This window comes from Primulina eburnea, unplaced genomic scaffold, assembly GCF_022965805.1.
Source record: "Primulina eburnea isolate SZY01 unplaced genomic scaffold, ASM2296580v1 ctg462_ERROPOS2638552, whole genome shotgun sequence".
Taxonomy (NCBI): domain Eukaryota; kingdom Viridiplantae; phylum Streptophyta; class Magnoliopsida; order Lamiales; family Gesneriaceae; genus Primulina; species Primulina eburnea.
Window position 1 is genome coordinate 40173 of NW_027331273.1, and position 24035 is coordinate 64207.

Sequence of the window (24035 nt, forward strand, 5' to 3'; positions counted from 1 at the left end):
TATCTGAAGTATTTACGAGATGATTTTGTGGCCTTAGATATACAAACTTGAGCTTGAGGTTCTTCCTGACCTGCTCAATTTAAGGTTAAAATAAGTAAACTGGCGAAATCAAAATATCTGTAAAAAAATTTAAAATTGTTTCATCAATTCCATCACTTGATTCGTTTAAACCTAAATTAAATCGGTTACTAACTTACATTCATATTCTAAGTCCAAAATATTTGAAACAGATTTTAATCTAATCTCTGAAAATGTAAACTCAAAAGTTCCTAATTACATAATTTAACTCCTGCTGAATCTCGAGTTCTTTCCTATATATACATGTATATCGTTCGTACAAACTACCTGAAAATCGACCTCAAAAGTCGTGTTTCTAAGATCATGTTTATAGTTGTCTGATTCAATTTATGTGTCTAAATAATGTGTGGTCGTCTAAATTTTAGTTACTGTATTTTTAACTGTTGTTGAAAATCTTTTTAAAACTAAAATTTGACTTTTAATTAATAATGATACAAATAACACAGTTATAATTTTGATGATACCAAAAATTGTATTTTAGGCTCGATCTCTTAAGCCCAATCCTACAATATGTTTAATCGATACAAATTGCAGGATGAACTTTAGAGCATATATGAGTCGAGCTGAACTTCAATATAAATCTGCACGGACAAACAAAGATTAGAAGACGCCGAAATTATTTTTGGCGCAGCTCTTCCAATATTTAAGTCAGTACTAAGACATAACTTAAGTGTATGATAAGCGTGGTACTAGTGATAACAATGAAGGAATGTGTAAAAGCATGAAAAATATATCATATTTATATAGTTGAGAGAAGTTAGATACTTTGTAAGAGAAAAACTCTTAGTGAAACAAATCTTCGAAATATAGTGATATTTTTTTTTTATTTGATCTTACCTTTATCATATTATAAAGTTTTAATGTAAAATGTATCATGATATGTTGGAGTTTTTCCTTTACAAGAATTTAAACCAGATATTTTGCATTAGTATGACTGTGTAAGTATTCATCGCCATAATTGAGCTCGGCTCGGGCGATCATGCTCCAAGCTGGATTGCGCGAATCTTTCCATAACGTGTGACCTATTTTCTGAGTAGATAAGAACTCTGACTTTGTGTAAGATTTTGGGCTCGAGTAATAAATGATTTGGGTTGGCTATACAGCAGTATCAATAATACCTTTCCTTTTTGTTCTAAAAAAAGTACGAGTTTTAGACCAAATATTTGGACCTAGACACGGCCGATCCAAGTAAAATCTATTGATTATAGACTTGTTTTTCGTTCCAATTTGTGTAAATTCAAGCTAGATCCGAGCCGCACAAATGGAAGGTCAAAATCCTGATCCGCACAATGTGTTTCTTCTAGATCTATATTTATTTGGATTGTATCGGAGCCAATAAAATCAACGATCAGAATTTTGATCTGTATGCTTCTTTTCTGGACCATTGATCTTTGTATAAACGCTTGAGATCTCATGCCCGTTTACGTTCACTAGGCATCTATCAGCTTCCCCGCCAAATCTGGGTTGTCATATTAATTTTTATCATGAGATTGTGATCATCTTAACTTTCCTATAAATAGGGGTATTCCTCTGCCGTTTTCACTTTCTTTCTCTCCGAGACATTATTAGCCGAATTATCAAACCATTCTCGAGCAGAATTTAGTAAGTTTTTCTTTATTTCATAAAATGTCGATTCCCGACCCTAGGATAGTCAATGAGGTAGCCGAGGATGCAGACGCTGAGATAGCTGAGCAGATAGGTTCTACCTCCCCCTTCGATGAATTCTCAAGTTCCGAGCAAGATAGCCTCCATTCTCGGAGGGTTAAGGCCAAGGAATCTCAGATGAGGGTAGTTGGAATCCCTTGGTAAGAGGTGGCCGGGTCCTATTTAGACCACGAGAAGGGGGATGAACTTAGGGAGAGTGCAGGCATGCCAGCCTGTTTCGGCCTGCACATTCCTGACATAGATGATCGAGCTAACAACCCTACAGAGGATTTTCATACTTTCTATACAGACAAAATAAACGGAGTCTTAGGTTTTTTGTCTATCACCTAATCAAAAAGATGTGTAAACATTATCAAGTATGTCTGAGCCAATTGGCTTCGATCTCATACTCTACTCTCATTTTCTTAGGTGTTATTTTTGGGTACTTGAGGATCCTTATTAGTGTAGCTCTTATTTAAAAAAAAAAATTAGTATTAAGAGAATCGCCCCGGGCTGATTCTACATCAACACCCTCATCAAATACCAATTTTTGAGGGGAAACCCCACTTCTAATAAATGGTGGCCGAACAAATATTTATATGTCCGATCTCCTTGGGTCTGTAAAATGGATTTGTCGAGGAGATTAATTCTCGGCCAACTCCCGACCTCGAACATATCCTTGCCCTCGAAAATTTCCTAGCCACTATATCAGTGAAACGTTTCCGAACCTTGAGCCTTATGAAATACGATGTGCATTGTCACTTCAACTTTTGTAAGAAGGGAGTCAAGATAGAGGGGGATGTAGGTGAAGCTCGGGTCCCTATCTCACCTTGTTGTTTTTGTTTTTGTTTTTGTTTTATAGCCTCTTTATTATTTTCCTTTTTTGAGGACGGGCAAAAAGGAAGAATTCGTAGAGTCCAAAGAGTTTGAGGCACTCTGTTGGGGCAAAGCACTAGAGTACTTCGAGCAAAGTTTCCAAGGTCGCTTGGCTCAATTTCGAGCCAACGTCTATTCTGAGGCCGAGGACCCAGTTCCCTTCCTCAATGTAGAGAAGACCATTGGGACATGCCTGAGGAGGTAGAGGTCTCTGGACAAGAGAAGGAAACTAAAGAGGGGCTCGAGAATGTCAAGGATCTGTAATCTTTTTTTCTTTGTATCTTTTGTTTATGTTTTATAATTGTAATAGCAATGATTTATTTTTTAATGAAACGATTTTTATCTTTAAGTTTTTGTCTTGAACTCAAGCCAACTAACCACGTCTAATAAGATTTTGGGCCGAGTACTTACTCATGGAAAACAAATGAAATGTTAAAAATTTAACTAAATGTTGTAATCATACTCCGAGCAAAGCGTCTATCTGAGAAAAACATGTGTTGGGTTAAGCTTGCATGATTGAGAGTAAAACTTAGATTGGTGATCTTCTGAGAAGTTCTTTTACATCAAGCTGTTGATATTGTGTCGTTTGATATAATTGAGTAAGTGGACCGTAAAAGAGTGACACCAAATTTGAACGGATAATATTGTCTCAGTTGGGTACAAGGCTGAAAAATAGAGAAATTGTAACACTGGTCTCTAAGGTATATGAGACAGCACCAGCTGATAGACACGAACCTCCTCGAACTCATTGGCCTAATAGCCCAACCCATTAGCACTCAAGTAAGTGCATTATGCACTATCATAAGTATAATAAAATAAAATTTTGCTTTGACTAACAACTATAGATTTTGGCCTAAAGGTAATCCGCTTGATCCTAATGATTGGTATCAGAGAGAGGTGGTAGGTTCAAGTCTCCCAAGAAGCATATTTCAATACTTCTTGGGGGTGGATGATTAATTAAGCATGCACGAATGAGACTAGTACTGGATGAGTGACCTTCAGAGAAGTTTTCTTGCATCAAGCTGATGACGATGTGCCACTTGATCTGGTTATCTAGGTGGGCCATAAAAGAGTTACAATAGATTTTAACCAGTAATATTGTAATGTTCCGAAAAATTTAAAGTCCATGTAAACCACATGCATGCAAGTTATCAAATTTCTAGCTTATGTATTTTAACTAATTTATTTTAATTGCATTTAGTAAATTTGGTAGGCATGTGTACATGTTTAAAATATGGTTTTCAACTAGAATGTATAAAACTGTGTTTTAAAGGTTATTTGAAATGCGATCGAGAAACGAAGAACAAGGTCCATATTAGGGAAAATATTTTATTACATAATTATTTTTAATTGTTTAATGTGTGGTGTATTTTAAATAGAATTTTCAAATATTAGATGTTTTGAGGTGATTTTATACACCGAGTTATATTTTTAAACAATATTTGATTTTCAACGAAAATATGAACTTTTCGATAACTGGCTATTATTTTCACAAAATTTCCTATACAAAATGTTTTAAATATTTACTAAAGGTCTTAATGGGCCTAACAGACCTTGATTAATGGTCCTCGTCTTGCACTTGCGTTTTAATTAAAATAAAAAGCCATAAAACCCTAACCTAAACATACTAAACTCACGCACACCACACACAACACACATAAGAATTTTCCTAGCAGCATGCAAGCACACACAAACACATGAAAAATTGAAGGAAACACACGTAAACTTGAAGGAAAACGCAACAAAGGTCCCTCTTCGTCGACGTTCTTCGCATCGCCAAAAGTTTTCGTGCGTAACATACGCAAAGGCATGTCCTAACTTTCTTTCAAACAATTTTCACACCATATTATGTATATTTGATTATGTTTGCATGAAAAACATGTTACTTTGCATTTATTTTCGTTTTTAAGCCATAATATGTCAATAACCCTAGTTTTTGTGATCCAAAACTTGTGACAACATTGCAAAAGGGGCTCCATGGTAGGGGCATCACAAGGGACGTTTTCCAGAAGGTTTAAGGTTCCATAGATGAAGGTTTAAGGGCTGGACAATAGGGTGAAGCATGCTGAACGAAATTTGGAGATTTTCGAGTCCTAGGGTTTTGGTTTGGCTTCCTAGGGCATACGGATGCTAGCTGGCTGTTAGGGTACGTCTAGGGATCCTAAGGGGGCTGAACCATGGCCCTAGATAGGCTGCACGATGGCTGGCTTGAGGCTAAAGTGTTGTGACCTTGAGAGGTGGAATTGCACATGCAAGGGATTGGGTTTGGGGGTTCGTGGTTCTAGGTCTTCTAGGCTCGGTCCAATAGGGTCCTTAGGGCTTAGTAGTGGTATAGGAGGGTCCATCTTGGGTCTGGACATGGCTGTTAGGGGCTGGAGTCGAAGGAGTAAGAGTTGGCAAGCTAGGGTTTCTTTTGAGTTTGAGCAGAATATTCCAGCAAGGTTTTAGGCTTGTTCAGGGATTATAATTGGCTTGATTTGGGTGAATATGATTTATTTTGGTGTTAGTAAGCTTTGGTTCAAGTTTGATTAAGTTTCGAGTCAATATGAGTCAAAATCGAGATGTACATCTAAGCTTTAAAAACGATTTGGGAAATTAGTCGAGGGTCATAATTTTATGTCTAATGAATATTTATTGGAGTGTCTTAAGGTTATATGTTAAGTTTGCAATGATTTGGGACGTCGTTTCGAGGTCTAAGAATAATAATGGGAAATTATACGTCTAAGTGTAAAACAATCATTTTACACCTGAAAAATTTTAGACGTCCTGGCAGTGCCCTGAATGTTGTAAATAATGTTAAAATGTTTATGAATTTATTTGATGAAACGTTAATGCTAAAAGACATCTTACATGATTGGTTTAAAAGAAAAATGATTTATGTGTACATGAATTTTTATAATTGATGAAAATATGAAAAGTTGAAGGAGGTGAAGTGATTGTGACTAATACGATGATACGATAATATGATTTGAGATATCATGAGAGAAAAGCCTCAGAGGGAGCCCATTTACGGGAGAAGGCCCCAGAGGGAGTTCGACGATCGTATTTTCACTCACATGATATGAGGATATGTAAGGCCAAGGCTCAGTTGACGGGTGAGAGTGATGCTGATGTCCCCGCCGCCACGTAGATGTATCCATCGACCTTCAGCTGATACGAAAGTCACAATTAACGATCCGAATTCAATAAAAGGGAAACGTATACGTATATGATGAAAGGAAAATGTTTATGATGAAAGGAAAATCATTATGAGGAAAGAAAAAATAATTATCTTATGCATGTTAATGAAATGTTTTGTTATGTAAAAGTATTTTCACTGTTGTATATTATTGTATATGTACTACTTGCTATCATGGTTATGCTTTGCTGAGTCAATAGACTCACTAGGTGTGATCGATGTAGGCGAGCATGATATTAATGTTGTTGAGGGATTTGATGGTTGATCTTCCTGGACTGAAGGTACACATAACCCGAGAACCAGTGCTAGTTTTTCCGCACATATGTTTATGACTTATGTTTATGACTTAAGCTAACGATTTAAATTACTTTTAAGATTTTAATGCCTATGATGCTTTTGAGAGGTTTTGAAAGGATGTCAGAGTTAAGTTTATTTTGAAAATGTTAAAGTTAGGTTTGGTTGACGAACTGCGATTTTGTATTTCGAATTACTTAACTTTGGATTTTCAAATAATCGTTGGTTGGTTTATTTTTAAATGGTACACAAGTATTTGTAAATATATTTTTATATATGTATGGATTCGGCCGAATAGATGGATAAAAAAATTCTAGTACTTTTTAAGTAAAATGAGTAGTGGACGTTTCGAATACTATCATAACTGGGGACATGACCAATGGTAGGGAAATGGTAAGACTGATCTCTAAGTGATAAGATAAAACACCAGCAGATAGATAGCACATCCCTGAATACATGGGCCTAACAACCTGACTCATTAGCACCGAAGTAAGTGCACTCTGCGTTGCCACACATATAAAAAAATAAAGTTGCATTTAACTAACAACTATAGATTTTGACCTATTGGTAAGCGTTTGATCCTAAAAACATGAAATGTTTAAAATTTCACCAAGTTTTGTAATCATACTCCAAGCAAAACATCTATCCGAGAAAAACATGAAACGTTTGAAATTTCAAATGTTTGTTTAGAATCAAAACTTGTAATCCACATGGGATGTTCATCCGATCGCGACATAAGATTTTTACCAATTGCCCAACAAAGTTTGCTTGTGGGGTGCAATGCCCGACTTTAAAATATGCTAAGCTTCGTGGGCTTCAATTGCCGAGTTGGTCGGATTTTTCTAATTTTCCAACCTTCGCCGGACTTTGAGTGTTGAGATGGCTAGACTTTTGTAATTTTCCAAGCCTCGTTGTACATCGAGTGTCAAGCTGGTCAGAATTTTGTAATTTTTCAACCTTTGTTGGACTTCGAGTCCCGAGATGGTCGGGTTTTTGTAATTTTCCGAGCTTCGTTAAACTTTGAGTGTCAAGCTTGATGGGCTTTTGTAATTTGCCAAGCCACGTTGGACTTTGAGTGGCGAGATGGTCAGACTTTTAATTTGTCAAGTTTCATTGGACTTTGAGTGCTGAGTATGTCGGATTTTTGTAATTTTCCAAGCTTCTTTGAACTAGACTGTCGAGCTTGTCTGAATTTTGTAAGTTGTGCCAAATTTTGTTGGCATTTGAGTAAATTTTCTTCCCAGATACGTTCTTGTGAAATGGCCAACAAGTGTTGAGCTTACCTTTTGTTGAATAATTTTTTCAAGTCTAATTATCACAATTATTAAGAATAAAATAATCATCTGGTCAGAATGTGAACCATAGTAATAAAGAGTATCATTAAACCGAGCCTAAATAACAAAACTTAGGAAAAAAAATAATCTGAGAAAACAAGAAGGCGTGTAAAACGAAAAAAAATAGCCGGACTGGCTGATTTGATGTTGGAGTCTCCTAGGAGTAATATTTGTGAGATGTAAAGCATTCCAAGGTCGCTTAGTCACGTCATTCCTTCAACATCTTCCAGGTAATTTGCTGATATGCCACCTTTTCCATGATCTTGAACGACCCCTTATCCTTATATTTAGGATTCAACTTTCCTCTTAGTCAAGTCGTCATTCCTTCAACATATTTAGGATTCAAATTTCCTCCATGGAATTTATTACACTAAATTAAAGGTTAAATAAAATAATTCAATAAACACAATATAAATAATTTAAATTAAAATTAAAAAAAATATTAAGATTGAATTTAAATTTATGAGCAATGATTTTGACTGAGATTCCCTAATCTATGAATATATTTTGTAGAGCTATATTAATATAATCAACAAAATACAATAACAAAGTTTCATTGTGTCATTTAACAATTGTGGTGGCATTTCCTTCTTGGCCCCATATTTATTTTTTCTTTCACGTTGTGCTAAGGCGGTCATTTTTTAACGCCCAAGAATGCTATGTTCTGCCCTTTCTTTTTTTCCTGCAGGATGCACTGGGACGCTTCGTTCTGTCCTAACCATTTTTTTTTTTTATGTTGTGCCGGGGACAGCTATTTTTTACCGCCCAATTGCAGCACATTCTGCCCAAATATATAAAGATTTATTCAGGTTGTCTTGGGCCATTATTTCTATAGACCCTTGCATGAACTTAATTTGTTGCTCGGTTTTTGCTCAACTGCCTCGAGTTTGTATTTTTCTATTTTTTATAAAACAACTAACTCGAGTGAGGAGTGACCAAATTACACAATTTATGAAATAAATGAATAAAATACAGGATCGACACAACAAAATCATATAACAATGCACTCATAAAAAAATATTTCGACACGAACGAAAAATTGACACCTATCACAAATCCAAGCCCATGACCCGTAGATTGTCATTGTCCGAGCTATAATTCATTATACATACACTGTTTTGATCCACTTTAGAAATTAATCCACGAACATAATTAGAAATTTTATTTGACCTATTGCCATAGAAAATAGTCCAACAATATCCATGTCTCATTGATAAAAAAGGCAAGCTGAGATGACTACTTTCACTAGTTGGTCTGTTTCCATGGCATATTAGCATATCATTGGTAGCTCCGACACTTTTTCATTCAACCATTCCATCCTTCTTCATAGTAGGCCAAAAGAATCTAACCAGCATGACCTTTCGAGTTAGAGATGTGCTACCCAAGTGATTTCCACAACATCGTTAATAAATTTCTTGTAAAACATAACCTATTTCTTCATGACCTCATTGACACTTCAAGAGAGGTCTAGAAAAGGATCTCTTGTATTCTTTGTCCTAGAGAACAAAGCACATAATCGTTCTCTTAGTTTCTCATTTTCTTTTTCTGCTCAATTGGTTTTTGTTAAGTAAATTTTGTTAAATTTCGTACCTCCAATCACCTTCATTTTTCTCGACCACTATTTCCTTTGTGTGCTAAACCTGAGAAATGAACTCCTGTCTGATGACGTCCGAGCTGAGAGGTCGAGCAAGGGAGCTAGTCGTTTTTTCCAATTGACATGTCTTTCCATTTTCAGTTTGAGAAACATGTTGCGTAGTCAATTCAGCAAAGGCCTCCCCTTCTCTTTCTTTCACTATTCTCACCTAAAGCAGGTTGATATCTTTTGCATTTATTTATTCACCTTGACATGTGGGAAGGACTTACTCTCAGTCCTAGTGGTTCGGCTTGGTCTTGCTCCCTTACGCGCTATTTCAAAATTATCCTGTACTTAAATATCTTTTATGAGAAAAACTATCAGCGAAGCAAGTTCTAGAAATACTAGATTCATTCTAATATGACCATATCTTTAACAAATTATAAAATTTAAATGTATCATTTTATTATTATTATAATTTTCCTTTACATTATTAGTTTTAGCCAGATATTTTGTATTAGTAAAACTGTATTCAATGTCATAGTTGCTTGATTGAGCTTGGCTCAGCTAATCATGCTCTGAACTCAGATGTTCGGGCATTTCCATCTTACGTGATCTATTTTCCGAGTAGAAATAACTCGGACTCCGTGAGACGAGCTCCGATGAATCGTGTCGGACCAGGTACGGGATATCAAATTTTGAAGTGTGAAATATTATATATTTTAAAGGCAGTGAGTCCAGACGAAAAACCATTGTGCTGAAACAAATACATTTAGATTTCAAAAAATATTCGACATTTCAATTCTAGTCATTCATATACATCATCTTTTAAACCAAATTTAAGTATTGTTTGCAAATAATTCCAAAAATAAACATAAACATTTCCACACAAAAACAATTAACTGAATAAATTAAATATGTCTGCTTCAGTGAGACATGCCATTTTTAACTACGGCTGGTAGTTTATTAAGTTTTAAATAGTTAATATCTACAATACTAAAAAACAATCAATTTTAACTGTACATAAAACGATAAAAAATTTGAAAAATTTCTTTACGAGTAAAAGGAAAATTTCTATTAGGTACCAAATTTATACTGGTTAAAATACCACATTTTTGCCATTACCTTATTCAAATCTTATAATAAATAAGAAACTTCCTAACGCATAATTTAATAAAACAATTCTTTTAGTCTTTTTATAATATTCATGTAACACACGACTTATCCATAAAATAAGCCTCAACTTCACAATTTCAAGAAATAAAAAGAGTATAATTATCAAAAGTAATCCAACAAACTCCACAGCTTCAGCTGAATATTGGTGCGCTTCGACCACTGCACTTCTTCAACTGGATCCTACAAACAAACAAAAAAACACACACAAACACCCTCCAAAAACCTCACCGGTTAACACACAGATTAGTCGCCTTCTTTGTTAACCAAGTGCTTCGCCCTTCATCGTGCAAATATCGTCCTAGGGAGAGGTGTGGTGGTACTACCTATCTTCGCCCCCTTTAGATTTTCCTGGGCTTTATTTGAAAAGGTTGCATCTAGGATCTAAATGTTTCTAACTACATCATCTATGCTCGCTAAGAATGGAACCAAAAATCCTCGGAAAAAACCACTCAAATTTATAATATATCAATGTATTTCATGAAATTATACGTGGTTAATACACACAAAGTTAATATGATGCGCCAAAAGTCTATGATACATGAAAACATATCCTATGGTGCAGACCCGTTGGGTGGAGTTCGAACACAGGTTCTTGATCCAGATTTCTTCAAATAAATGCGAAACTATATCACTCTGCTTGTTCTCTATCCCTCTTTAAAATTAAGTGAGGTCAAGCTTATCGTGATTTCCAACCATACCCTTGATCGAATTCAAGCATGGAAAGAGGAAAAGCAAAGACTGTCACTAACCCAAGATCTCTCTCTCAAAGGGTGGAAGCACGTTATTACCTCCTAGTGAAACAATGCAGCGAAAATTTTAATTGTTATCAAATCAGATAGATCAAAAGTAAGGTTGGTATAGTAGGCTAGTAGTTATAATAATCAGACACATAATAAGGTTTGATAATTAACTACATCGACATGAACAAACAGATGAATATTCATTTGACTAGAACTAAGAAAACAAAAAAAGTATATATAAAACAAAGGATATTTTTTGCATATTTTAGTCGCAGCAGGTCAAGCCAAATAATATTAAAAAACGACATTTAAGCAATCAACTACCTAGCTTACTGAAAATGTCTGGTTCGGATTTCAGTCATGATTTCTATAGATGTGTGTTTTTGAAAATCATACCCGACAATCCGTTTAAAGTTATCCTTTAGTGTATATGGGAAAGAAAAAAAATCTCCGGGGAAGTGGAAAATAGTTTGATATGATTTAAGTTCTCCTGCATTGTTGTTTGAATTCTAATAGTCGTAAAGTTCAGGGCCTTCATATCCACATGAAATTCCAACAAATGAAAATGAAGCCTTCTCTTGTAATTGACGTCTCGATAGAAAGAAACAGGGTGAACAGATGAAAAGCTTCCACTGGAACTTCCAAGTAATCCAGTGAATATGAACCCAGAGAGATCTAATGATGAAATACAGAGTGAAGGATTGCTAATAAATGTGATGATCTAAATTTATCAGTCAGCTTCCAAACCTCAGTTATCCAGATGAAGCCCCCTCCATTTCAGAAACCTACAGAAAAATTCTGAATTTTATTCACATTTTACTTTAGAAGCTCGCGAAGTTCTCAGCAGGTCTGCTTCAAAATTTAACTAGTTCTCAACATCTAAATCCACATTACTCGATGAATAAATTTTAAAACCACGAAAATCACTTTATCCCCTAAAAATAGGTTCTTTTCATCATTCTTAAAACCCTATTTCCTCCTAGTTTCTAATTGACAAAAGACTGAAGTATGAGACTACAACCTAACAAGCACCTACAGCCTGGATATTAATATTTAAATATTAATATTATAACAGCTAAATATATGAATAATAGGTTTCTGAGTCATATTAGGAAATTAATCGAGAAAGTTACATACAGGTAAAATTACGAAAGTCAAGACATAATTGAGCAACACAAAATAAGATGTGAGCAAAATTGAACACCAACCATATTCTTACCATCAAATGAATTGAGCAACCTACCATCAAATGAATTGAGCAACCATTCTGCTTAACTCTCAGCCCTTTTTTTTTCTCTTCTGCTTCCCGAAGAAAAACAGGTCGAATGGAAATGATCTATGACACAAAATTTCAACCAAAAAACAATTAAAATTCAAATGTTTCCAAAAATATAACTTTAACATCAGGATTAGGAATTTAGGTCTCAATTGACAAGGGTATATGTTGAAAAATTAAATGAAAATATCCTTCTAGTACATAAACAACTAGAAAGCTCTTCAATAACAGTTTCCGAAAACAATAAAAATGACTTTCCTAGGTCCATCCAACCAGAACCCTTGACGATATTGTCAAGACTAACTTCATGTACACTGTCCAGTAGTGGTAAGCAGTATAATTCCATAAATACCATGCTATTCATCTCAAGTTATTTCATTACCGTTTCAATTTAGGGCAGGGCCAATCGGTTCACAGTCAAAATATCTTACAAGCATAACAAAGATTGACATTGGCTGACGAATCCAAATGGTACACAACTGATTTGATCAATGATAAACAAAACTTTTTTTTGGTTCAAACAACTTCAATAAGAGCATCTAAGAAGCCTTGTCCGAGTAACAATTATGATGCTCAACATTTGAAAGTTCAATTTACTCCAATGATCTCTTATCATGGTCCAATACATCTGCTTTATCATTGAGATAGTGATAAGTTGTTTCTCCTAAAAGTTTTTTATTTTTAAAGGTACAATGCTACACCAGAGTCAAATAAAACCAGATGTTCTTTAATTCACAAGATCAAAGTCAAAATCTATAATCCAGTTTCATAAGTATCTATTTTGTTGTTAGCTTCAAGTCCTTGCAATGCAAACCAAAATCAGTGTGTACTTTGGACTGCTTTCAAACTCATTATAAACATCACCTTTGAGAAATATCAAATCAGACTAATATCAAGTTAGCTTAACCCGAGAGTCCAAAATTGAATCTTATAGCACCTTCTAGGAAACGCGCACGTTCATTTTCACAATCAACAAATCTAATACGTCAGAAAAGTCTAGGTACTCTCACAGCCCTCCAAGCAGAGAACTCAAAGAAGCAAAACAGTTGACACCCACCTAATAAAATATATAGCACGATTTCCTCGTTCTTTGTAGTAATCATTGCAGAGCACACTCCATTAGAACTCTAGACAATAACTGATATCAAATTATGTTTCACATTAACTGAAGTTTTACATGGATACTTGAATTTCCAGTCTCAATAAAATGTTATGCTCAACATGAACATACACTCAACATTATCTCAGGCATTTTTTCCAATCATATGGGCAAACTAAGATCCCTCAACAATTTAGTTAAAGCTATTCTACAATGATTTGTCTATATTTAACACTTGAGCTGTTAAATAATACTCTTATAAAGATGTTCAGAATAGCAGTTGCCGATCTTGATGCTTGAAAATAATAATAACTGGTGTAGAAAAACAGAAAAAAAGTAAAAAATTCAGACAAAAAAATCCATCTTTGAAGTTTGATTGGGCCTTCATCAGGGGCGGAGGCACTAAGGGGGCTGGGTTGGGCTCGAGCCCCCACTAAATTTTTTTTTAAAAAAATTAAATATGTTTTATTTTAAAAAATTTGTTGATTAGCCCCCAATCTGTATTTTTTCTTCTTTAGCTTCTCTATTCTTCTCTCTCAAATCATCACAATTTTAATTACTTCAAATTGCCGTAACTTCATAATCGGTCGCCAGTTTTAAAAATCGATTGTAGATTCGGAAATCCCACGGAAAAAGTTTTTTTTTAATACCAAATTTTCAAAGTTTCTTTGTCGTCTTGAAATCAGCCGTCGCCTATTGGTCACCGTTCACCGAAAATATGAGAAAATCTTAACGTTAGACTTTCTACCGCTCGTTCTTGTTGTTCTTCGTTAGATTTCGAATTTTAAAGATAATTTCAGATTTTAGTATTTCAAAATTTGGGTATTTTGGTTTTTTTTTTTAATTCCGATAATTGATATATGTTAAATTTTTTATTGTAGTTACTATTTTGAGCCGATTGATGATATTGATAATTTTTGAGAATTTATTTGAGCATTATTTCGAATTTCCAGATTTTATATTGAGTATTGCGATTTTTAGTGTTGATTATTTATTATTTGGATGTTTAGATGCTATAGAAAATATAAATGCGAATTTATGGAATTTTGTAGGAATTTTGGAAAAATTCAGAATTATGTAAATGGGATTTTCGAATTTATATTCAGTAGTGTTTTAGCTCCATGTTTTTGAAGGTATTAAATATTAAATACTCTTGTTCTATGTTTTCATGAAGTCAATTGTTACATATTTTTATTTTAATTTTTTTAATTAATTATTTATTTTATTAAATACAGCATGGGACGGAGCCAGCCCCAGGTAATTTTAAATACTGGCTCCGCCCCTGGCCTTCATAATAAAAGGCAAGGACTGTATACATCAGCCAATGAATTCATTTTAACTTTTGTTGAAAGACAAAATAATATACCAGAAGTACAAATTAACGATTAAGACAACTAGTGACAATTTGGTAAAACTGCAGCAGCGATGAAACTAATAGAACTCATGGATCAAAAACTGTGATAATATGATCACTGGGAACGAATCATCTATGGTTCTTTTCATGTTACAGTGCACATCATTTTTATTTCCTGATCAGATCTAAATTTGTGTTGCCAGAGTGCCACTCCCGGCTTCTTCGTGTCCGACTCATTATTTATAAATAATACAACTTGTAGGGGAAAGGTATTAAACAAGCATCATCAAATGTTTAACTATGGCACAAATTTATATATGACCACAATATTCAATTTCCTACAAAACATGCAATCAACCAACCATTAAAATGGAATCAACTTCCTCTTAGATTTCATCAACTTGGAATATCTAGGTAAACTCTCACTGAATACCCTCAGCATGTTTTCGGCAGGAATTTAATAAACCCAAGAAGAATGTGTGATGGTCACAGCGTTTTACATCTGTATAATGAACCACCCGAAAATGAGGAACATAACCCCTTTGGGAGATATATTACCAGTTACCAACAATGACAACAGTTCAAGCCAAGATTTATACACTCAACAAAATCATCATCATCGAAAAGGTAAATGGCCAATGAGACCTGATACATATCCTACTAAGACTTTAGTGGTAAGCGTACAAACACATTGGATAATTTCGACGTTTTAACCAACAAAGAAGACCGAACTAGGTTATTACAGTTTGTCCACAAAGTTTAATACCTGGCATGCTAAAACAAAAACTTCAAGGTTCTCTACTACCAATATGTTTAAATAGAGAGGTTTGAAGTTGAAGGCTTAAACATGGTATTTTATTTCACAACACTTTATCCTATATTGTTATGCAGGTTTGAAGGCTTTCTTCTTCAATGACTCGCAATAAACATGATATTTTATTTAACAATACTTTATCCTATATAGTTATTCATACACCAGAAGGCATAGTTGTTTTAAGGCACAAAAGTGTCCTGGAGCCTTAGACTCAAGGGGAAGGGCATGCCTTAGCAAAGTAAGGCGCATCAAACATTTTCCTAGCTAGATTTTATAAAATTCAAATTTTGGCTGCAGGATAGAGTAGTTGAGCGTTTGGAGTGATTGAAAAATAGAATTTAGTATTTTAACTGTGCCATCTGGTAGTAGATATGTAGTGTTTTCAAATAGAGTGCAAAGAAATAACGACTTGAATTGGGGAAGGAAGCGATCCGATTAATAAGGAAAAAAATTAAAATGTCGGAATAGAGAAAGATGCTGCGCCTAATAGTGGAGGAGGCTAAAGATTAATTTCGAAAATTAGGGAGTTCAACTTTAATCGCAGAGTTTAGGGAGTAAAACACACTTTTTGGGTTGATTTTATACTGGGCTTAGAGTTATTTTAACACACAAACAAGTACTGTATTTGGGCTAGGTTTTAAGGTTTTCTTTTTTTATCATGAGAAAGAAGCAGGCCAGGCTTTTTTTTTCCTTTTAAATGTAAAGCGCGCTGCAGGTGCGACTTGCACGCGCGCCATATGCAAGAGGTCTCCCAGGCGCAAAGGTCGTGCCTGGCTACGCCCAGCACCTAGGCTGGGCCAGTAGTGCGCCTTTAACAACTATGCCAGATGGTAAGCCCATGACACCCACAAGTATAGCTATTTAACACAGGTGTACCGTTTTTTAGGACATGGCTGTTTTACTTGGACTGATGAACGATGAAAGGGATTGTGTATCTGATACGATACTAGTTTATAGCAACTGTAGACATTTTGTTATGTTCTGTATTTTCCATAAGCAGTCAATGGGAGATTATTTTTTGACTGTTAATCGAATGTGCTTGTAATGCTATATTATGAAAGAACAAAACTAGCATTAAAATGGCTTGCTGAAAAGATCATTGCATGATCTGATGTTGGCACTTAAACTGCTGTAACCAACTGTGTTCTGCAAAATGTATTTTCTCATCTCTATATGTTTTGATGGTACCAGGAAACAAAATGCATACTATATGCAGAGCATAGAAGTGTCATTACCCTCTACTAAAATCCACAACGTCAAACTAGAAGTTGCTGTACAGTGATGATAGTTTTACAGTTTGATGCAGCAATTGCATCAAATAAACATTTTTTTCCTGTAAACCTAGAGAGAATTCGCATGCCCATAATACTGGAATGCAAAAACATTCAACCACATAAATATCCTACAGAGCATAAACAATTAGTAGATGGAGTACAGATACATTCTTGTCTGTTTTCTACAGTTGTGCGTTTTGATTTGTAGTTAGATTTTCGAGTACAGATACATTCTTGTCTGTTTTCTACAGTTGTGCGTTTTGATTTGTAGTTAGATTTTCTTTTTCGGTACAAGAGTGTGAAATGGAACATATATTTCATAAATAGATGGGTCATGCTTTTCAGAACATAGAGTTCAGACAAGCATATGAGGCAGCTATATGTAGCTTAGTTCACCAACATATGAGCATTGACCTTCTCTATGGTATTCATAAAAATTACCTCTCTTTTTATTTCAAGTCATCAAAAAGTTTTAAGAAAAAATGACTATTTTAGTCCATTACAGTGGTGCAATAATATCTGAAATGAAATTTTTTAACTTGGTAGGTAAAGTTTGAATGGTCCTATCGTTGATTCCATGCTAAAATTTAAAAGGAATCTGAGCATGAAAAATAAAGCTAAATACCAAATACAAGGTATACATTATAAGAAAAGACAAAATATCCCATAACACACAAATAAAGGAAACCAAGTTCAACACAACTTTTACGACATATAATCATCCATCACCAAACTGTCCCAAAAGTAAAGTCTGATGTCAAGCCCATAAAAAACAACTTAACTGCCACAAAACTTCATCCCAACAGCACCCATTCCCAAAACAATGCAGCAACCTGAGATTAAAAAAAAAACCCATGAAAAGCCAAATTATAAAATTTGAAGCAAAATTTCATAATTCAACTCGAATGAGTGCTAAAAAGAATCTTATACCCTGCAAGCAACAAAACCCAGTACCAGGAGTCAAGGTTTGTTCCCACGGCCACTAGTACCAACTGTTTTACTCTTGCTTCCCCCATCATAACCCATGTGCCCGACAGAAGTTCTGCAGTAACAACAAATAAAATAATGACAAGAATCCAGCACAACAAAACAGCAAGCACACTTCCTTACCTCTGCTTCTTTTTATTCCTTTGCTTAATGGTCTTTACCATATCCATAGCCATCTTCTGGTGTTCCCTAGTTTGAGAATGCATTTCTAGCCCCTCCACAGTCACGCAATCAAACATGCAAATCCTACACCAACCCATGCTTATAGGCTTCCTCTTCCTTGACCAATCAAAAGAATCCACCTCGCCCTGTAAATTTCAATTAGAAACATTGATTCTCGAATAGTAGCGGAAAATAAATGCATACAGATGCATAATAGATCAACAAGGTAGGAAGCGAAAAAATAAGAAATTCTTGAACACGATAAAAAAAACACTTAGTCGATGCTCACTACAAAGCCTCCAGGATTAGGAAATCCCTGAAGTGGATAGTTGCTCCCGATACCGGGTACCCCAAAAGGTGGAATGTTTGGTCTGTCACCTCTAATAGATTCACCGAATGGTATTCGATGGTTAAAATTTCCCGGTCCACCCAATTCTCCTGCATGGGAGTTACCAGAAAAGATACCATGTCCAGCAGCCTCAGACATAAAATGACCAGGAAAATTTCCAGGGCCTGAGAAGTCCACCCTCCCTAAGGGGACTGGTCCTGGCCCATCTTTTCCAATAGCATCATCGCTCTTGATATGGCTGTGAAGCGGCCGAGTCATATGCTCTCCGAATCTCAAATTGTGTTGACCGTCACTGTCACCTCTCCTCGGGTGACCAGGCACAGGGGGAAACCTGTTATCATGAAAAGGATTTCCAACTGGATCTGAAGGTAGATTGAAAGATCTGGATCCTTCACCAAACCTATGTACTTCCCTGGCATTAATATCATGAAAGCCAGTGGTGCCCCGAGGAAATCTGGAAGGTCCACCAAATTCATGAGAAATGCCAAGATACTCCCCTCCTGGACTACAGGGAGGCAAATGTTTCGCATGACGTCGTCCAGATTCAAGGCCAGGTCCAAAGACATCTTCATGACCCTGTCCACCCGAAGCGTGATATGGAGGCAAGTCTCTCAAATTTGAATCTAATCCAGAATTTAATTTCCCTCCAGTGCCATAACTTGACCCAGGTTGTGATTTATCAACAGTCATCGAACCTGTATATGAAAAAGAACCCATGAGGAACCCCACAAAAATAGTGAAGCGAGGACAATTCCAGGAAAAATCCACCATGGAATCATAGCAAAATTTGATTAAACAATAAAAGTACCTTGTTCAAGAGGCCGAAATGGTTCCATCGGAAATGGATTCAAATGCTCCCGTGAGCCAAAGTTGGGTTCTGTTTCCCCATTAGCCCTCCAAACACTTGGCTCATGCCCATAAATCTGCCTATGAGGAACCCTCTCAACAGACTCAGACAGGTAAGATGAGTTTTGATGTTTGAACATGACACTTTCATTAGGTCTAAAATGGTTCTGGGGACCAGACTGACCTTCAGGATGAAGTTGTGGAGCATTTCCAGTAACCCCACGCAGATCACTATCAAAACTTCCAGGTGGAGGCCCAAAATAACCAGAAGCTCTCCCAGTATGGGATGTCAGGACAGGAAGTGGAAGAGAATGCCCAGGATGCGGCAAAATTCCCAATCCTTGGGGCTTTAGTGTCAATGGAGGTTGCTCTTTCAGTTGTAATTCAGGCTTGGAGGGAGGGTTCTTGGAAACCTTCTCAATATCAGTAGACAGACCCGCAACTACCTCCTTCCGACTTTCAAGGTCCTGCACCTGTTGTGGCAAATTTGAGCCTGCCACGGAATGGCTCTTTTCTTCAGAGGCATTACCTTCTGTAGTTTTTGCCTCAATGGACATGGCACCAGATAATTTCTCTGTTGCGCTCCCACTAACCTCGTCCTTCACCCTAGCAGCAATCATTTCTTGCGGTCCCAATTTTTTATTCGATATGGCTTCTTTTTTCAGAGGCTCAACGTCAGTTCGAAGAACTTCCTTTTCAGCAAGCCCCTGACCTGGTACCCTAGCACCTGGATTTGAATGCTTACTTGAAAAATATTCATCATCAAGTATTGCAGATTCAACAGAATTCGGATTTGCAGGTGGCAGAGTTGAACCAAGTTGTGAAGGTACAGCGTGAACCACAGCTCCAAAGCCACTAGAAGATTGTTGATAGTTTTGTGGATGCATGCCCTCATTTGACGTCATAGATTTGCCATCATAACTTTGTGACTGCTGAGGTGGAGGAGGAACGTATGAGCGTAGCTGAGGTTGAAGCGGCTGCTGTTGTTGAAAAAGACCTTGCGGCTGAAACAGAGCCCTAACAGGAGTAACAAAAGTCTGCTGTTGTGAGAAAGGCTGGGGAACAGCTAGTTGAACTGGCTGAAGGCCAGTACTATGCTGAGGGAGATGGTTTGACAGTTGAGCATGAGCAGAATATTGCTGATGTGCTGGGGGCGTAATCGAAACCTGGCTTTGTGGCAGCAAAAATGCAGACAGCGGTGGCAGGGGGAAAGAATCATGAGAAGGGGGTGGCCGCATCACAGCAGGTTGATGAGGAACCTGATCATGCAATTTAACTGGATGCAATGACCCACTTGTGGGACGTACGTTTATCGGAGGTTGATCCAATACTCCTGAATGCATTTGATGGGCTGGCTGAGGTTGTTGATATGAATTATGTCCACTAACACTAGAAGCTGGAGGCTGTGGAGGCCGCGGTCGTGCAGCAGGAACAGTTGGCTGGTTGAGTGGAGGAGGGCGTACTTGAGGGTACTGATTCTGATAATGTGAAGCTTGTGGCTGAATCTGCAAATGAGACTGGTTTGAAGTTTGATTTTGAAATTGGGGTTGGCTGTGAGTTTGGGAAGCATGAGCTTGAGGAATCTGCAAAGGAGGTGGAAAATAAGGAGGCAACTGAGGATGTTGGACAGCAGGCTGCATGCTCACCGCTTGGAGACTAAGCGGAAGCTGGTCAGGTTGACTATGAGGTGGCGGCAGAAGAATTTGGTGGGGTATTTGAGCCTGGGGAAGCATCAGATGTGAAGGTTGTTTTTGAGGGTTGACTTGATAATCAGGAGGAAAGGTTTGGTTGGGTGGATGCAACTGGGTTTGCCCTTGAGAAGGAAATTGTACCTGCATTGGAATTTGAGGTGGCACAGGTGGCTGAGATTGTGCTATTCCTTGGGCTGGTGGTTGAAACTGGGGCTGCTGCTGGTTTAGAGGGACAGGATAGAGCTGGAGCTGGGACTGGGTCTGGGCAGCAGGCTGGGCATATGCATGAGACTGGGGCTGACCATGCACATGCAGTGGATTATGCTGGTTTTGCTGAAGGGAATAATATTGCTGATGAGGCTGTTGGTAAGGATCATATCCGGAATATTGCTGATAGTATTGCTGGTACTGTTGCTGATACCACTGCTCTGTTGTTTGTACAGAAACAGCCTGAGGATTAGCAATAGGTTGCTGAGTTGGATTTTGTCCAGGCTGCAGACTAACAGCAACATTCTGACTATTCTGGAGCTGAGAAAGTGGTTGGCCAGATTGAGCTACAGTGAGGTTTACAGTTGCAATGGGTGCGGACAAAGTGGTGCCAGAGCTAGTTGCACCCCCTATAGCCTGTTTTGCTTCATACGCTCCCTGCAATTAAAGGTTGATGTCAGAGTTCATTTTAACCAAGACTCCTATTCATATGAATGCGAAGAACAAATGCTTCATACACGCACCGTACAGCTCTGTGCATGATCATGTACTTGGCGATGAACAATTTGGATACCACATCTGTTACATATAACTGCCGAACTTCCAAAGGAACACTCAGAACAATGAGAGGTACAATCAGATAGAGTACCCTCCCATGTGCAACCACTTCTGAAGAATAGACAGTGAACCTTAACCTTTCCAATCTTTTCTGCCAGTGATCTATCCGAGTTTATTAGCGGCTGCCAAAACAAATTATAGCTTCAGAAAAATATGCAAGAAACGGTGTATGTCATTCAAATGTATAGGCAGGAGAGACAAACCTTAGAATCAGACTCGGTCACCAAGTATCCATCATAAGGGCATGCCTTGCTACCATTTGCAATGTGTGCCAAGCAAGGTTTGCAGTATAGGTGACTGCACTGCGACTGAAATGCTTCATTTGGATATGCAAGCGTACGACAAACAGGACAAAAATACTCCCCTGGATAGGTTTGAATGTCTATTATGCACTCTATATCAAAACCCATGGATTCTCAAGTAAAATCTTGGATGGCGACAAGCTTCAATGCCTGAACAAAGAAACAAAAAATTAATATATTAAAATATTAATACATGCATAAAAAAATATACAATAATAGATATGATAGAATAATTCCACATTATAATAAATTATTATTACAAATATCACATAGCCAATTAACTAATGCACAAAATAAACAAGTTACAAATTACTGAAAGAATTGTATCACCAAGTAGAATAATCTTCTGTTTCACAATCCACGTATGCTGGTAAAACAGTACAAGCATATAAATAATATAATGAAAACAAAACTGTAATAAACAAAAGAGAGAGATGATTAAATTTTGCAGCCATTCTCATCTCCCACTTTTGTTTTGGCTAGCAGGCAATATTTACATGAATTGGAAAACGAGAATACTTAGGGAGATGTATGGATTTGTTTTTGAAATTTCATGAAATGGGAAAGATTTATGGAAATCGAGTTGGTGAATGTGATGTCGATGTCATGCAACAATTTATTTTAAAATTTAAAGATATAATAAATTGATTAAAAATGTAATACAGAAATTGAGAATTTTTGGGAGGCGTTAAAAGTTAAAATGAAAAATAATAATAATAATGAATAATAATAATAATGAATAATAATAATAATAATGAAAAATAATAATAATAATAATAATGAAAAATAATAATAATGAAAAATAATAATAATAATAATGATGATGATGATGATGATGATGAAAAAAATAATAATAATAATAATGTTGGTCCGAGTTAAAAATGAAAAATAATAATAATAATGAATAATAATAATAATAATAATAATAATAATGAAAAATAATAATAATAATAATAATAATAATAATGATGATGAAAAAAATAATAATAATAATAATGTTGGTCCGAGTTAAAAATGATTTTTTGAAGAAAATCAAAGAAGCAAGAAGAGTTGAACATGTTCAGACACATTAATTTTAAAGAAATGAGCAAACTTTAAAGGATTACTCTCTCCAGCGAAAAATAAAAATAAAACAATTAGGACAAATAAATTCATATTAATTTAACATGACAAATCGCTAGCCGAAAAAAATGATCCACACCAAGGAAATTTCCCAAAAATACAAAACACAAATAGATCGGAAAATCAAATGAACCTGAAATAACTTAGCTGAGAAATGCAACAAAAAAAAAAGAAAAAAAAATTCTAACAAACAAGCGGAACCATCCCTCAAAACATATCTTCACACATCAGTTTTATCAAGAAATGAGGAAAAATTCACGCCCAAATATATAAAATTTAGGGGGAAAAAACCTGTTACACACCTCAAAACCCTTGTCCAAAGACTTTAATCATCAAATAAAAAGCCTGGATGCGCGATCCCCAAGAGAATTTTCTGACGTTTCCTGGAGAGAACGAGAGAAACACTGGGAGAGGAAAGCGACTGTGGAGAAATGAAATGCGGGCAGATGAGAGGAAGCGGTGCCTTTTATAGGTGGGGAGTGAGGGTTTGTAGGGTCTACAGCGCACACATTCATGCTAAACAAATTATAATAATAATAATTTAATAATTTAGTATATTATAAATAAATAAATAAATATGGTATGAAATGGAGAAATGGTGAAAGAAATGGAGAAATGTGCACATATTTCTGGACAATCTCATATGAAAATGAACATTTCGTAAAAAAATATCTGTGAATCACTGTTAAAGACATTATTAAATGATTTAAAGACTCAAATGTATGTCGGATTTTTGCCAAAAGCATGTAAAAACTCCTGTCGGTCGGAGGTCATCAGAGCTCACAAAGTTCGTAAGAAGATTATCGGAACTCTGACAACGATGACCGGCGCGAGATTCAAGTTTAAATATTCAATTAATGCTAAATATTATATCCTCGTATAGGATTGTGGCAAGTGGCATGAGATGCGCAAAATGTACAATCGACAAATACAACCGTTTCGATTGTTCATCAATTAACGCGCGAATTTCGAGTTATTGTAAATAACGTCCCTTCAATTTTGTTGCTATTTATCTCATTTTACTCTATTTTTACTTTTGTC

At 36.1% G+C, this 24035-nt stretch overlaps 1 protein-coding gene across 5 annotated transcripts; it reads right to left on the minus strand.

Moving 5' to 3' along the window:
• Positions 1-10146: 10146 nt before the first annotated feature.
• LOC140821216 (uncharacterized) lies at positions 10147-23441 on the minus strand. 5 transcript variants are annotated; one of them, XR_012115673.1, is made up of 10 exons: positions 23297-23441; positions 21774-22022; positions 21477-21692; positions 19017-21390; positions 18149-18903; positions 17821-18005; positions 17641-17752; positions 17493-17543; positions 12137-12229; positions 10147-11678 (listed from the first exon to the last, which is right to left on the minus strand). XR_012115673.1 is itself a non-coding variant. In XM_073181637.1 (8 exons), exons 2-7 carry the CDS (start codon positions 21978-21980, stop codon positions 17671-17673), a joined length of 3819 nt encoding a protein of 1272 aa, XP_073037738.1. In that variant the 5' UTR covers positions 21981-22022; positions 23297-23441; the 3' UTR covers positions 17323-17543; positions 17665-17670. The 5 variants fall into 5 exon arrangements, 2 of the variants coding, with proteins under 2 accessions (XP_073037738.1, XP_073037737.1); XR_012115674.1 differs by having other exon boundaries at positions 10147-12229; positions 17665-17752; XR_012115672.1 differs by having other exon boundaries at positions 10147-12229.
• Positions 23442-24035: the final 594 nt, after the last annotated feature.